The sequence below is a fragment of the Pteropus alecto genome, unplaced genomic scaffold (genome assembly GCF_000325575.1).
Source record: "Pteropus alecto unplaced genomic scaffold, ASM32557v1 scaffold124, whole genome shotgun sequence".
NCBI classification, from domain to species: domain Eukaryota; kingdom Metazoa; phylum Chordata; class Mammalia; order Chiroptera; family Pteropodidae; genus Pteropus; species Pteropus alecto.
This window is the reverse complement of record NW_006435779.1, coordinates 1,089,958-1,106,036: the sequence shown is the minus strand read 5'-3', so window position 1 is coordinate 1,106,036 and position 16,079 is coordinate 1,089,958. Positions and strand designations below refer to the sequence as shown.

Sequence of the window (16,079 nt, the reverse complement as noted above, 5' to 3'; positions counted from 1 at the left end):
CAAGGCAAGAGGCAACAGCCCTGGGCTGGGCCTATAGCTGCCCAAATGGCTCCGGCCTGGCCTCTGGAGCCGGGTGAGGGGCCCCCAGTCTCAGAGCTCCTACAAGTGAGAACTGGACAGACCCCCCAACCTGCACCCAGCCAATTCCCACAAATCTCCAGCCCTGTTTAGATGGGCGGCCTGTAGGCAGGCACTGTTCACAGGAAGCCTGATGTCAGTTCCTTGAGCCAGGTGGGCCCAGGAGAGACAACAATCACGAAGGAGGGCCAGGGAAGCCAGCAGTTGTCTCTGGACCCACAGTGCCTGGGCCCAGTGGTGTGACCCTAGTACGGTGCTGAACCTCTCTCTGCCTCAGTTTACCTACTTGTCAAATGGGAATGACAGACAGCCCTCCTCACACAAAAGCTTTTCTGAGGATTAAATGGGAACCAAGCCAGTGTGCCAAATAAGACACAGGGAAGCCAGGCCCCCTGGCAATCACCAACCCCCGGAAGCCAGTTACATAGGCCCTGCAAGTCTAGCCTGGACAGCAACCAGTGAAGAGGAGACAGGTGGGCAGGGTAGAGTCCCAGTGGAGACCCAGAGCTCTAGTCTCAGCCCAAATGACTGGAATCAGAACTCTGGATTTTTCCTCAAGTCTCGGCCTTTCCCTGCCCCCATCCCTGCAGATGCCTCCAGTAGCACCCAGAAGCCCACGCTTGGCCCCCTCCCACCCAGTGCTAGGCCTACAGCCCCTTCCACAACACCCCTGCCTGGTCTCTCTCACATGCCTGCCCCCAGGGCCTTGATAGGACACTCTCATTAACAGGGACACTTGAGGGGCCCCAGCCTCTCCAACCCTGACCACCGGGGGCCACATGGTGCTAGTCTTAACCCCACCTGCAGGCCCCTCCCCCCTCAGAGGTGAGAGCACAGGCTGAGGCATGGATGTCACAACAACGGGTTCACCCAATCCGATAGGGAACAAGAGAAATTTAATATAGGGAAGGTCACATCCAGGAGGCACATCAGCTCTGAGAAATGGCAGGGGGTGAACAGAGAGCGGGCCTCCTTCTTATGGTCCTGGGTAAAGTAGCAGAGGGGAGGCAAGCCAGGCTTGGGCTCCGGAATGCCCCCACCCCCAGGCCAGTAGCATGCTGGCTCCAACAGGTGGCACCCAACAGCTGCGGTGCGAAGCATGCACATCCAGCTGTCCATCCATCATGCACCCATCTGTCCACTCACCTGCCGACACTTGACAGCGCCCAGCCCTTAAACATAGGCCTCAGGGAGACGAGGCATTTCTGAAGGGCACAGAGTGAGGGGGCATAGGGAAGCAGAGCCCACAGGCCAAACGGTAGACATGACATGGGTTACAGGCCCCATCCTGTGCACTGAATAGCCATGGTCCAGGTTCAGCAAGGTCCCTGCATGCACCCATGACAGTCAGGGGGTCCAGCTGGAACTGACCAGTCTTGGGGACATGTTTGTTGCGTCCCAGCCAGTTTTCAGGCTTCAGGGCTCATGCAGCGCAGACAGGTAAATGGAGCTCACAAGGGCCCTGGACTGCCACCTGTACCTGGGGACACAGAGTCTACTCCCAAAGTTGGAGAAGGAACACAGCATGCCACCAAGAGGGCATTTCCAGGGAGAATGGGCATGCAGGGCAGTAACATGGCCAGGCAGCTGGCAGAAAGAACATCAGGACACACATTGCCAGTAGCACGTGTGCTGACAACACATCCACAACAGTCCGCACTAGGACCACCCACCTGGGGCGGCCCACCCTGGGGCAGCTGAGCCTGTAGAAGACACAGAAGACTTCCAGAGTTCCCTGGTGTACCCCCCAACCTCCCAGCTATCATCTCTGTGCTTGGCAAACCTTTCCCCCAAAACCACCTGAACCTTCCATGACTGGCTGTGACTGCCCTCCCTACCATTTCCCACCACAAAAAAAATCTCAGGGTCCAAACCCAGCCCTGCCCACAAAGGTCCCTCTGCCGTGGTGCCCTTCCCAACCCCTGCTGAGGAGGCCCTCCCTCCACCCAGATGGCTTTAGTGGAGTTGTCCAGCCTCCCTGGGCCACGCCAGGACTGGGCATCCTCCCACCCATCCACAGCTTTGGCCTAGAAGGGACATGGCCACCACCACCCAACCTCTGCCAAGGCTCTCCAGTCCTGTCCACTTCTCCCCTGGTCTTCCCTATCCCTCTGTTCTGGGGACTTCCCTGGATTCTGAGCCAAGGCACAAGGGCTGTCAGGGAGGGGACGGGCCCCAGCAGTCTTTTGGAGCCAGGACCAGGCAAGGTGCTGATCATGGGACAGGCACCTAACACTGCCACCATGGGGCATCACGTGCCCTCCCCAGATGGGCCAGGGAGCAAGTTCACCTCTTCATCCCCAGGTCCCTGCAGTTGGAGCCCAGCCCAGGGCCAAAGGGAGATGGCTAGCAGCAGGTGGATGGCCCCTGGCCCTGGAAACCCCAGCCCAAGGCTCACCCAGCTGGCTGCCCCCGCACCCATCACTGCACAGCTCTGACCAACTGCTGCAGGCAGGCAGCTGATATCCTGCCCAGGTCAGCTGTCCATCCAGCCCAGAACCAACAAAAGGCCCATTCTCTGAGATGAGGGCAGGCGGGGGCACCGGGGAGGATGTCTGGGCTGTCTAGGCTGCTTGCCAAGGCCGGCACGCGCCCTAGCTGCCCAGAGGCAGGGGGCTGCCCATCATGGCCTGGAACAGGAGGGAAGAGAGGGCTACTATGCCCATCCCAAAATGGCAGCCCTCATGTCTGTATCTGTGAAGTGGGGTTGCACTGACTGAGCCAATTCCTGGTGTCCAGATGGGGGTAGGGGTGAAATGAGGACAGGACCATGGGTAGGAAGACAGGCAGAGGACATGGGCAGCAGCCAGCGAGCTGGCCATGCACTGGGCTGGGACCTCACAGGCATTCCCCTTCTCTTGTAGATGCAGCTGCTAAGCCTGTTCCCCACCCAAGGGAGGTAAGGGGTCCTGGGAAGAGCTGTGCAAGAGGCAGGCGCCTCTGGAAGGACTCCCCAAAAGGCAGAGCCTGTCTTCCTCTCTCCTTCCTGGCCAGGGCCAAATGGCTGAGGCCTTGATAGACTCAGATCCCAAGCCTTCCTTACCCCTTCACAGGCTGCCATAGGATCCCCCATTCTCTGGCTGGGGTCAGGTTCCAGGCCCCTTACTGGGACCATTCTTAGAAAAATCAGGAATAATTTGATATTGAAAAAACAATTAGCAATTTCCCCTTGGCAGTAATTAGATAATTAAAACATAATTTACAAAAGGCCGGATGACTACAATTGGGCCAGACACACCTGTCAAGGTATAGGGAGAAGGTCTGAGGAATCCCACCCACAATCCTCGACACACAGACAGGAGAACAGGGACCAACCAACACAAGCAGTGGTCCTGCCTGATCCTCAGTCTCATCTGCCGACAGACAATAACCTCACAGGAATAAGTGAGAATTCAAAAGCTCCAGGTTCCAAAAGTTAGAGAGGCCAGCCTGCTGGAAGCTGCTCAGAGACTGGGCCCACAAATCTCAACCCTACTATAGGACAGAGGCGCACAGGTGCCCCAGAGAATCTGCCCACTGCCTTGGAAGCCGCATAAAGCTGGGCCACGAAGCAGTGTAGATTGTATGGCTTTCCATCACACATCATTGGCTAGGACTGTCCTCAGCCAGCATATGGCCAGGGTGCTTGCTGCAGCCTGAGATTTAACTGACACTTGGTACAACCACTGATGCTGTGGTAGCAGCAGTGACCATTCAGCCTAATATCCTTATCTCAAACCCAAAGCCATCCGCTGCCCACCCTCCCATCCGTGACTCCAGTGCCCCGCAGAGCCGGACCTTCACAGACCCATGTCACCCACACTACTCCCACAAGCTGGGTCCCCAGCTCAAGCAGGTAGACACGAGACCATTCGACTTTCTTAAAGCCACCACAGTTCTCCGCCCAAGACAGCAACTGATGCCTCTCCTTCAGGCCTCCTGCAGTTCTCAGCATGGACTAGGGCACCCCTAAGCTTTGGCCGTGCTGTTCTTTCCCCCTAGAACACCCTTCCCACCAGACTCCCCAGTCCCCTGGGCTGTTCCAGCCTCTGTACCCATCTCATTGCGCTGCCAGGGGCTCCCACACCTTGACCCCCAAGAGGACAGGTCCTAGAGGGCAGGGCCTTCTGCTGAGGGGGAGAGGAACCACGCATTGTGGGCAGTAACCTTGGGTGCTCATGAAGCTTACCCCCACCAGGCTCACCCTGAAACTGGGCATGCTAGGGACTGAACACGGGGAAGCCACTGCCAGTCTACAAATGCAAGTGTCATTCTTATCAAAGGTGCCAGTTGCCCCTGCCAGGACTGAGGCCTGATTAGCCAGACCCGCAGTGAGGAGGGCTTGGAGTTGTAGGGCCTGGGGCAACACTCTCCATGCATGTCTGTGGGTGACTCCACTAGCCGCTGTCTGCTGGGAAGCAGAAGCAATGCTCATATAACAGGAGCTCATGAGCTCTGGGACAAGGGGCTGGGATAGCACTAGAAAGACCCACTGGGTGAGTAGGAGGTCCCTGTGCCCTTCTGGCTCATCCTACCATGGTCAACCACGCCCAGGAGAACCACAAAGAGCAGGACACACAGACATCCACAGGGTACCATGCAGTGCCACCCTATGGCTCCAGGGACGACTACCCTTGGTGGGCAGGGGCAGTGTACCCATGGGGCCTACAGGCCCAGCAGCTAAGACAGGAAGCAGGCAACCAGGACCACTGTACTCCTTGCCAACAACCTCCAGGGGATGAATGCCATTAGGACCAATAACCCACCATGAGCAAGACTGCACGCTAACCGACCACCCTGCCACACACCGCAACACATGGCCACCTAGTCCCAGAAACACTGAGAGATTCAGAATGAAAAAACAACAGAGAGCCATCAGCACCACTCCCAGGTAGAAACCCAACAGAAACACAGTCCTGCGCTCATGAAGCCACAAACAGAAACTCACACAGCAGCACTGCTATCACAGACCTATGTGCAACAGGCCACACCAACTTAGAACGGAAGGACGCCATGCACATATGTGTGGAATACAGGCCACCACTATGACAGAGAACCAGCTCTGGCTGCCCATATATCAGAGCTGAGTCTCAAAAGCAATGTTGAACAAAGGAAGACAAAAGATGAGCTGTGTGGTCCAAGCTATAAAAGTCCACAAACCAGCAATACAGCCCTAGGGAGGATGGAGGTGGCCCAGTGAAGTAGCCTATGGGGAAGGGGAGTGACGGGGGGCTTCGAGGGGTCAAGATGCCCAGTGTGCTCTCATGCTGCTCGCCTATAGCTGTGCACTGTCCTATGGGTACATCACCCCTCAGAGTGAACGTCTGTCATACAATAGCCCCACAAAGAACCTCAAGGACTTCCCTGCCCCCACACTATAGGCAGCCGTGTGCCTGTGCTCAGGGCTCACATTTCAGCATGAAGAGAATGCCTGCAGGCCCAAAGAAGCCAATGATGCAGGTAGGCCCCTGGGGGGCAAGTCACTAGAAAGCAGCTGTCAGATGCAGATCCATGGAACCGCCGGCAGTAGGTTGGGGAAAGGTAGCAAAGCAGGCTGAGGGGCTGGGAGGCCTGGGGCCCAGTTTTGCCAGGCATCTCTCTTGGGACCAGCATCCCTAACCCCCTGTACCCAGCCCCATGGGGCTCCCCCACCAGCTGCCTGCAGACCTGGGCTTTGGAGAAGCAGGGGCCCCTCCTGGATGTACCAAGCAAGCTCTCGGCCCAGAGCAGGGACGACCTGACACAGAGACCCTGAGAAAAGGCCTGCACTGGCTGCCGCAGCTGCAGGGACTTGCCAATAATCACTACACACAGGTCTCAGAAGTGCTACTTAATTTTCAGGATCTCTGAATTTCAGAATCATGACAAGGTGATGCCAGGGGAATAGGAAGACACATCCAGAGAGAATCTTCTAAAGACATGAAATCCTCTGGAGGGTAAGAGGTCAGGGCAGCACACAGTAGGTGATTAGGAACCATGAGCAAAGCAGTGATGTCCGAGGGCAAGCTGAAAGCAGGCAGCTCCAAATGCTTTGAGGCATGCAAGCACAGGGACCACAGCCCTGCCAGCGTGACCCGGGCTCTGAGGGACAAGCACTGCAGTTGCAGCTCTCAGTCTCTCCTCTGTTCAGGAATCATCACAGAGCAGGGACTATCAACTTGCTCATGGGCCTCCCAACAGACCCCAGAGGCCAGGGCCCACGTTGTGTGGAGGAAAGGAAACTGAGGACCTGGGAAGAGGGGGCTTCACCTCTGGTCCAGCCCCAGTGCCCAGCTGTACCACTATACCTTGGGCTCCACACCAAGGCCTGGTACCCTAGGGGCCCACAATGCCATGGCCCAGATCCTCAGGCCACAAAATGGTGGCTCACGACAAGCCTGGGTTGGCCAACAATACTTTCTAAAAATGTGGATTAGTTGCCAACGCTTAATAATCAAGAGATCTCACACAAAATACAGATTTCCAGATTCTCTAGAAACACCAGATGCTTGGGCAGATGGGGCCCACGTTCCCACCTGGCACAGGTACTGGAGCAGTCAGGGCTGCACTAAGGGCAACACTGCATTCCTCAGCCCAGGACCCCTTCAGGGCTGGCCCCACGGCACCCCTCGTCCCAGGCCCACAGGGCTGGGACTGTCCCTGCCTTTGCTTTGCAAAAAAAAACAGAGAATCAGGGATGGAAGGCCAACGGGCTAAGGAGGGGCAGGGTGGGCACCAGCTGGAAGGAGTCCAGGGCTTGTTCTCTCCCCACCCACAAAGGTACCTGGCCTGACTACAAAAGACTCAAACCAGGAGCCATTCTTGGGAACTCCTGCAAGGCCCAAGGGGTCCCCGGAGGCCACAGGAGGGGAAAAAGGTTCTGAGGGGCTACATGTAGAGTTGGGGTTCTGTGGGGGATTTCAGCTCAGGAGAACAGGCTGCCTATGTAGGGGAGCCAGTGGTGGGCTGGGCCTCTGGGGAAGTGCAGGGGAATCAGGGGGCACGCCAGCTAGGCCCAAGCAGCTAAAGTTAACAGGTATTAAATTAATTGGTTATAATTTTAAAATTATAAATTGGAGTAGTGTGGCCTGGGCCCAACTCATTTCTGGAGCTCCTCAGTGGCTACCTAAAAGTCCAGAAAAGACCACGCCTGAGGAAGGCAGGGTGTGTCCAACAGAGCAGGCATTGCCCCTGGGTCAACAGTGGGTGAGAGTCCCCAGGGCGAGGACAGAGAGCAGAAGGCAAGGAGGCAGTGCCTACTGCACTCACAGGGTGGGGCCAGGCCTGGGCCAGCCTCCACGGTAAGAAGGGCCCAGCCCTCCTAAGTCCTAGAGGAGAGGTAGCTAGGCAGCCAAGCAGGAAGGTGGGAGCACAACGCTGAGCCGGGCTGAGCAGAGGGCACCCAATGGCCCTTCCTGCCCTAGCCCCAGCCACTGGACCACAGCCACCCCCACCTCCGATAAAGGAGGGATGAGGTGAGAGTCAATTCTTCGCCACAAGCTGGGCTCCAGCCCAACAGGCATGTGCCAGCAGGGAGCAGCGCATCCTTTGAAGTGAGTCAAGGCTGAAGGCCTAGCATGGGGACCTGGGAGAGGTCACAGAGCTGAGGTGGCAGAGTAGGACTGGAACTCTGGCCAAAGGGCAAACAAGGGGTGCATCTTTTTCTCCTGGCCACACCCTGCTCCAAGCCCCCACCAGCAGACATACCCCAGGGTGGGATATGAGGCTCAAGGGCACACAGGTTGGAGGAAGTGGAGAGGCAGACAGGGCAAGAAGGCTGGGCCACAGGAGCCGAAGCCTGGTCTGGTCCCAGGCAGCTGCTAGCTGATGTCCTGGGCTATGGAAAGAAAAAGCCCTGCAGGCTGGCGGCTTAGGCTGGAGCAGGCGATGGGGGGCTCCTGAGTGATGGGCTGCCCTGAACACCAGGCCTACTCAGAGAGAGAGGACCACTGAGGTAGGGGCCCCCATTTCCTTTTCTCCAAGGACCTACATAAAAGGGAGGGAGGTTGAAGTCACAAGTAAGGACCCTGGAGCCAGTAATCGTGGGCATGTGCTGCTTCCACCTATGTGCCTCAGTTTCCCCATCTGTCAAGCAGATGACAGGGTTGTTGTGAGGGTCCCATGAGGCACCACCACATGAACACTCTCTGCATGTCCTGAGTGGAAGCAGGAGCGTGTCAGGTTCTGGGCCTGCCTGTACATCCTCTCCCCTTACTCACGCTGTGCTCAGGGAAACTGTGGCTCAGAAAGGCTAGACAGTCAGCTCCAGATCAAACAGCTGGTGGCAGGAGAGCTGAGGCCATGCCATGCTGAGCCATTTGTATGAGACTGGGCTGTGAACAATCAGCTAGGAGACGTGAACAACAAGACGTGTGAACAGGAGCGACAGCCTCCTGAGAGATACCCTCTACTCAGGCAGGTAGATGTGGATAGAAGGAGTGCAGGCGGCAGGTCTAAGGGTGAAGCAAGGGCACGCCTCTATGGGAGAGCCTCAAAACCAACGTGATAGAATTCCCCAACTCACAGAGTGCCACCACCAGGCCAGCAGCCGCTGGGCATGGCGGATCCCACACCCAGAAAAGGCACCATCCACTCAAGTGTAGTGTGTGGTGACCAGCCAATGGCTCCAGGGGTAGAAGGAGCCAGTACCCAGGACAGGGCTCTGGGAGGCAGGTATGGGGGTGGAGGAGGAAAGGAGGATCTTGCCTGTGGCTTCCCCATGCCCAATGAAGCCTATTCTCATGGATGGGCCCAAGCCCAACTCCATAGTCCACACACTGGGCCTCAGTTTCCCCTCTGGGGGACTGGGCAGGGAGAGAGAAGAGCAGGACCAACTAGACTCAAAAGCTCCCACCCAGACCCCACCCAGACATGGCCCTGGGGCAGGGGAGTAAGGAGGAGGCAGAGGAAGCAGGGCCGGACTAACCTGTTCTCCCAGCCTCACAGGGTGGCCTGTGGGCACAGACAGCACCTCAGCTAGCTGCTTACCAGCCCACCAAGCCATTAAAAGGGGCTCCCTGTAGGATGTCTCCAAGACATCCTACAAGAGGCTTCACCTGTGGACCTGCTTGAAGAGGAGGCTCTCTGGCCCCTGCCAAACAAAACCTGCATAACACATGCAAGGGGGCTCTGCTGGCCCTTTCCCCTGCTCCCCGATCCCCACATGCCCTCCCTAGGGCAGGAAGAGGAAGTGCATGCTAGGTGGGGGCGCTATCCCTAAGAAGGAAAAAGGTCCCACACTCATGCTGAAGGCAGTACCCCCAACACCAGGACCAAGGGGTGTGGAGGTGGGTCACTACACAAGATAGGTTCTGAGAGCACAAGGGGCTTGCACAGAATGTGACGGGGTCTGCAGTGGCCTGCATACCGCCCCCACTGGCCAGAGGTGGACAGGCACTCAGCCTCCCAGTCGCTGTGAGCAGACCCCCCACAGCACCATAGGGTGGCTTTCAGTCAGCAGATGGACCCCCAATGCTCCAAGGTCACCCCAGCCCAGAGCCCACACATCCTGGCTTGAGGGTAGGGGGAGTATCCCTTCTCAGAGATCACAGAGCCTGTGAATGGTGGGACATGATTCACAGGGCATTCACCATTGAGAGACAGGGAGACCCCTCCTGCACACTCTACATGGTGGCTGAGAGCAGGCAAGGCCCATGCTGGCTCCAGGCCCAGCCCTGACCCACGGGTATATGGCGGGGAGCTGTGTCAGCACCAGGCCTCAGGACAGCTGTTATTTCATCCACCAGGCCCTGCCCCTGCACTGACCCTCTGGGGCTCCCATGAACCCCCACCCTACAGTTGCTCCAGGAACTTCTTCCACAGAAGGCCAGCCTTACCCTGGTGTGGTCCCCAACCACCCACCAAGTCGGCCTGACCCACAGGGTGGCTGCCTTCACTTGCCCCCTCCAGGAAGCTCTCACGGATCCAGCTCTGCTCAGCCCAACAATGGCTGGTGAGAAGGAACCTGTAAACATCAGACAGGCACTGCCCCACTGCACCCCCAGCTCTCACCCTGAGAACCCCGGGAATGGCCCTGAAGCTGGTGCCTGTCACTCAGCAGTAACTCCCCTTGCACCAGCCAGTGGCGGGTGCGGGGCACTACCCTTGCCCTGCCCTTGGCCTTGCTACCTCCTTGCAGGGCGGGGGCCTCCTGCACAGCACAGTGCTGCCTCAGCAGATACTGGATCCCCAGGAGGGGAGGGGGCTTGGGCAGGCATGCCTGCTCCCACCGCCCACACACAGCCTTCTCAAGTCACCCTGTGTCCTAAGAGATCAAGGCCAGCACCTCCAAGCAATGGGGGGATGGCAGAGTGGCCAGGCCCCTCACAAGCCCTGATCCACCCTCAGATCCTCAGATGCCCACACAGGGCCTTTGCAGTGTACAACACAACAGCACCCCATGAGAGGAGCAAGGAAAGGCAGGCAGGGGGTCCTGGGGCCCGCTCAGACCCCTTGCCTGAGCCCCGGCAGTCATCGGGCCTGGCACAGGGGAGGCGCACCCACCTCCTCATACACTGTATCTGACCTTCCAGTCACAGAGCAATGCTGTCTCCTGCCCCAGCTCCATCCACCCCATCACCGCACCCCCAACCCAGGCCCGACCTTTCGGATGCGGCCACTGCGAGTGCCGGTGAACACCACGGTGCGGTCCTGATAGTTGTAGGCAGCCACCGCAGTCAGACCATCCTCCTTGTCCACGAATAGGGGCATGCCCTCAATGGTAACTGTGCCCCCAAGCGGCTGGTTGAAGTCCTGCCCACAGAAGTCGTCATCGATCTGCAGGGGCTGTAGGAGGGGAAAGGTCAGGCCCTGGGCTGTCCACCTGTCCTGAACACCTCCCGCAGAGTGGGGACTTCACAGTCAGGACCGGCCAGCTCCACTAACTGGAGAGGCCCACAGCAGGTCCTCAGAGGCAAGCACACGGCCACACAGAGGGGCCATGACTCAGGGCACCACGTGCACAGATCTAAGGTATCAGGGACTCCTGGACCCATTTGATAGATTGAGAAATCAAGGTTCCTTGAAGCCGCCTGAGGCCCAGACAGGACCAGGGCTGGACCCATTTCTCACACACACACCACATAAACGACCCACACCCAACCCGGGGTTGGGGAGGAGTGAAGGAAGCAGCCTAGGGAAAGGCCAAGAAACAACCAGCCAGGGAGCCAAGCCCGATACACCAGAAATGGCCACAGAGAGGCAGGGGATAGCCATCAGGGAGTTGTGAGGCACAGGAAGGGTTTATTCAAGACAGGAGACAGGGGTCACACCAAAAAGACAAAGGGAGGGGCCCAGCTTAGGAGGTGACTGAGGTATAAAAAACAATCAATAGTGTGAGGTTCCGGAGAAGACCAAGTGACCGGGAATGGAGGGTTGGTGCTCCCCCACGAGAAGGAGGGCAGGGTGAATAGGCAGGTTCTAGGTGAACAAAAGGGGAACAGCTGGTCTTCCTGGCAGCAGGCTGGTTGTCTTGAGGTTTTCAGGGAGAGAGGTTGCAAATGAGGTAGGGCCACCAAGCTGGGAGCCAGAAGGCAAGAATAGGTGGAGAGGCAAGATCGGGGCTGAGCCAGGGTCCTGGAGTGGCCCCAGGACAGGGACCTGGCCAAGGGCATCATGGGCAAGAGGGAATAGAGGGGATGTGAGAAAGAAGTGGGAACGATGCCCAGGGAAGGGGCAGACCTGGCCATGGGCAAAGGCCTGCAAACCACACAATGTGACTTCAACAGGCACTGCCCTTCCAAGCCTCAGTTTCTCTAGCCACACAACGGACATAAAACGCCTTCCTTGAAAGGCCGAGGATGGACAAGCATCTGCCTAGTGCACCCAGGGCCTTGATGTGGAGGGTGGCCCTGTCATGAGGCCCCCCGCTGCACTGCATGTGAGAAGGGCTAAGGGAATCCTCACTGTCTCACCCTGCTCTGAAGACAAAACAGTGTCACTCCCAGTAGAGACATGGCAAAACCGAGGCTAGAGAGAGGATGGGCTTGCCCGAGGGTCCACCCAGCCAGTCCTAGGCAGCAACAGTGGGGCTGAGGACTGGATCTGCAAGTCCCTGACCTAGGTGAAGTCCTGGCTTTTTCACTTGCCACCCTGAAAAAGTTCCCCTCTAAGCCTGGGGTCATCCTCAGAAAAATAGTGGTTCCTACTACCAGGCTGCATATACAAGATGCTCCCCAAAAAGCAGCTGGCCCCAGGCCTGCCCTATCACGGCCTAGAAACGGGAGCTACAGCTGCCAGCTACTGAGCACCCAGCACCTGCGCACTCAGGACACCCAAAGTCAGGGCTGGTGTTGTTAGCTCCCATTGCCGGGTAAGGGCAGAGAAGCCCAGAGGGCAGACACGTGGCCAAGACAAGAGTGAACAGAGCTTCCTGACAGGGGACTGTGGGGGAGTCGGTGTCTGGGGCCCACCCGATGCTAGTCTGGTTCCAGCTCTGCCTCTTACTGGTTGGCTATGACCCTAGGCAAGTCACCTCACCTCTCTGAGCCTCAGAGATCTCATCTGTACAATGGAGACTTGATGGGGCTGGCAAGCACCCGGAACAGTGCCAGGCATGTGGTCCCTGTGTCTCCTAAAGGAACAGGACAGTGCAGGCTTGGGAGTAGTCTCCACGGCCAACACCATGGGGGCAGCCCCAACCCTCTGGGAGACAATGGGCCAGTATTAGGATCTGGAACAGGGCAAGTACTACATGGGCATACGCTTGGCATTTCTGTTACTGTTTCAGAAGGTCGCATGGGGCCAAGACTGCTAATTATGTGAGGCTGGCAGGACGGGGGCAGCCCTCCACAACGCCACGGGGCCTACTCACCGAGTTAATGCAGCCTAGCTCCTTATTAAGCAGCCAGGGCAGCGAGAGCTTGCCCTCGCCACGGTAGCAGGACTGGATACGCTCCTTGATCTTCTCCTTGATGGCCCGGAGAGTGAACAGGCACAGCACCGACTCCTTGGGTGGCTTCACGCGGTTCTTCTGGCCCTGGGCGAACACAGTGAACAGCACATCCTCATCTTCGGCCAGACCCAGCTGGTGGGCCAGGGCACGGCCAGGCCGGCTCAAGTAAGCGTCCTGCACCAGACGGTACTCCACCCCCGCCTGCTCACAGCCGATGGGGAACTCAACATACGAGTAGAACTTGGGGTCATCCACACACAGCCGCACAATCTTAGAGGTGAAGAAGTGCTCGCCAGCAGCGTCAGGTGAGGTCAGCTGTGTGTCCAGCTGCAGGGTGAGGTAGTACACAAATTGCTCACTGCGGAAGCTGTACACATAGTAGATGTCAAAGGCCGGGAACTTGGACAGTGTGTCTGAGGGGATCTTGAGCTGCGATGACACAAACTCATCCTGGTACACAAAGCTGAACATGTCGGCATCCTCCTCGTTGGCCATGAGCCGGCGGCTGGACAGCGTAGGGAAGTACTCAGACTTGCCGTCAATGGGTGTGCCCACAAAGAGCTTGGCCTGGGCCTGGCCCGGTGGCCCAGCGATTAGCACGCCTGCCATACTGCCTGCCTCACGCACACTTGACAGGTAGTGTTCCTTGCGGTGGTGGGGCTCACCCAGCTTGAAGAGGTCATCCAGCCGCAGGAATTGGCAGATTCCTTGGGAAGCACTGCCACAGGCTAGGAGGCGGTTGGCGGCGTAGTCCAGGAGCAGCAACTTGTTGACGTTGTCGGTGCTGCCCAGGCCGTGTGGGCACGACTGCACACTGGGGGGTGGGTAGCACTTCTCATTGTCTTCCACAGGGCCCGTCACATGGGCCCGCAGCAGCGTCAGGTTCCCCGACAGCTTGTAAATGCGGTTCACTGCACCCACATATACCTCGCCTGTCTGCTCATGGACTACCAGGTGTGTGAGGCCCCAGTCACTTGCAGCAAAGGTGCGGAAGGTGGGCTGCTGACCCCCGCCTACCCTAGGCACACCTGCCACTGCCTGCACAACCCCCAGCAGCAGGAGAAGCAGGAGCACCTGTGGGCTCAGATGTGTGAGCGGCATGGCGGGCCCAGGCATCTGGCTGAGGCGCTTAGGTCCTGCAGGGATGTGCCTCATGGGGTCTGGAGCCTCAGCCCTATAGGGAAAAAGAGGAAGAGGGTATGAGTGTGGGCAAGGCCTCACCCCTCGGAAGGCAGACACACTTACATGCCATCTCACGAGCTCTCTAGTGTGCCTGCCCACCCTACACCTCCAGGGGCATGATCTAACCCTAGAGAAGTCAGAGGTGCAGAGAAGACACCTCCCCTACAAGGGATGCTGTGATCAAGCCTTGTGACCCCCACATGCAGCAAAGGACACCTGCCTGGCCACCAGATTTTTCCATGAACGCCTGCCTAGGCCTGCCATCATCGGCCAGGCAGAGGAGAGAAATGGACTCAAGAACAAGGAGATGGGTGAGGGTTTAGGGTCTAGACTGGGAACCATCACCTCCTGATTCAGAGCTTGCCCTAAGGGACAAGCCCTGCCTCAGCTCCAACCTCTGCCCAAGGGTCTGGGGATATATGCTCCCTTGCAGGATCTAGATAGTCCTACTCACAGATACCACCCTCATGGCACACTCACTCCCTAAATCTCCCCCGAGCTGCCCACCCCTCTCCCACCTAGATGACCATAGCACTTGGCCCCCTCCACTCAAGTACACCCACAGCCCAGTCTCCACACAGTAGCCTGGGCCACTTTTCTAAACTGCATGTGAAGTCGCCAGCCCCCAAATCCTGCCATAGCCCCCCTTCCTCTGGAAAAGTCTCATCTTCTCTCAGCCTAGAGGTTGGCAGTAAGGCACAGGGTTAAATTCAGACTCTGTAGCTGTAGCCATGCAGCCCTAAGGTGGGGGTGGGGGGGGGTCACTCCTCTTTCCCAGTCTCTATTTCCCCATTTATAAAATGGGGATAATGGCTACTCTCTCATGGATGAAATGGAGAAGGACAAGGCACTCCTACAAGGTGCCATCAGCAGGAGTACCCTCTCCATGCCAGTAGGAATCCTGCCTGGCTCTGCCAGATGTGCTGGAGCCTCTCACCCTACTCCTGGCTGGAGAATGACCACAGAGATGCTGAGCCCTGTCTGCAGGCAGGTGCTGGCCAGGTCCACGCACATCCTTTGCTCCCAGCCAATTCCCCTAATATGGCCTGGCAGCCCCATTTTACAGGTGGGGAAGCTGAGGTCCAGGTTGGCCACTGTAGTGGCTGGCTGTCAAACAAGGCCTGGCTGTCGAACAAGGCCCAGCGGTCTCTAGGCCTCCATGGCTACCTCCTCCAAGCCCTTGGACTTGCCATCCTCTATCCTGAGGTGCTTCCCTCCCCTGCCTCCACACCCCTGCTTGGTCTCAGCTGCCTCCCCTGACCTGTTAGCTAAAGGCAGCAGCTGCTCCCTCACAACCAGTCAGCCCATTTGAATTTGCAGCACAAGACATGCTAATGGTTTTGTTATTTATTGTTCCCAGACTCTCTCCCCAGTAGAATGGCAGTTTTCTGAGAGCACGGCCTCGCTCTGTGGTTTGCCACGGTATCCCCAAAGCTGACTTCATAATACTTGTGAATGAATGAAAGAATAAATGAATGGGTACAGGGCAGAACAGAACCTGCTTCCTCACTGTGTCTTCACTCCCCTTCACTCCCCAGTGAATGCCTACACCACTGCTCAGGTGGGGACACTGAGGCTCAGGAATTGAGAGGCATTATCCAGGATCTCACCAGCAAAAGAACCAGGTTGTGCTGCCTTACAAGACCCTCCCATCAGGCTATCAGCTGCCTTTCCTTGAGATCTCTGCCCAGACATAGCCTCAAAGAACTACAGCCACCAGAGACCTCTGCTGGTAGCCAGGAGAGGAGTTACCAGCCCCCTACTCTCTACCCCCAGCTCAGGAGCCCCAAAACAGGCTCCTCTCAGTGGCAGCGGGGCCTGAGCTAAAAGCTGAGTGCATGTGAACTCCAAAGAAAACATGAATCACTCACCGTTTATCAGTTCAAAGCAGACCTGCAATTACCAGGGGCTGGGCTCTCCCCTCCTCTGGGATAATTATACATGTCTTAATGCAATTATGGGCCCTACT

At 57.5% G+C, this 16,079-nt stretch overlaps 1 protein-coding gene across 1 annotated transcript in view; it reads right to left on the bottom strand.

Annotated features, from left to right (window-relative positions):
* PLXNA1 (plexin A1) overlaps positions 1 to 14,102 on the bottom strand; it is a 45,218-nt gene extending 31,116 nt beyond the window's left edge. Inside the window, exons 1-2 of the mRNA XM_006911435.3 lie at positions 12,848 to 14,102; positions 10,639 to 10,821 (exon numbers count right to left, since the gene is read on the bottom strand). Of these exons, the coding sequence (XP_006911497.1) occupies positions 10,639 to 10,821; positions 12,848 to 14,083 (1,419 nt within the window). The 5' untranslated portion in view covers positions 14,084 to 14,102. The remainder of the gene's footprint in view (positions 1 to 10,638; positions 10,822 to 12,847) is intronic.
* Positions 14,103 to 16,079: the final 1,977 nt, after the last annotated feature.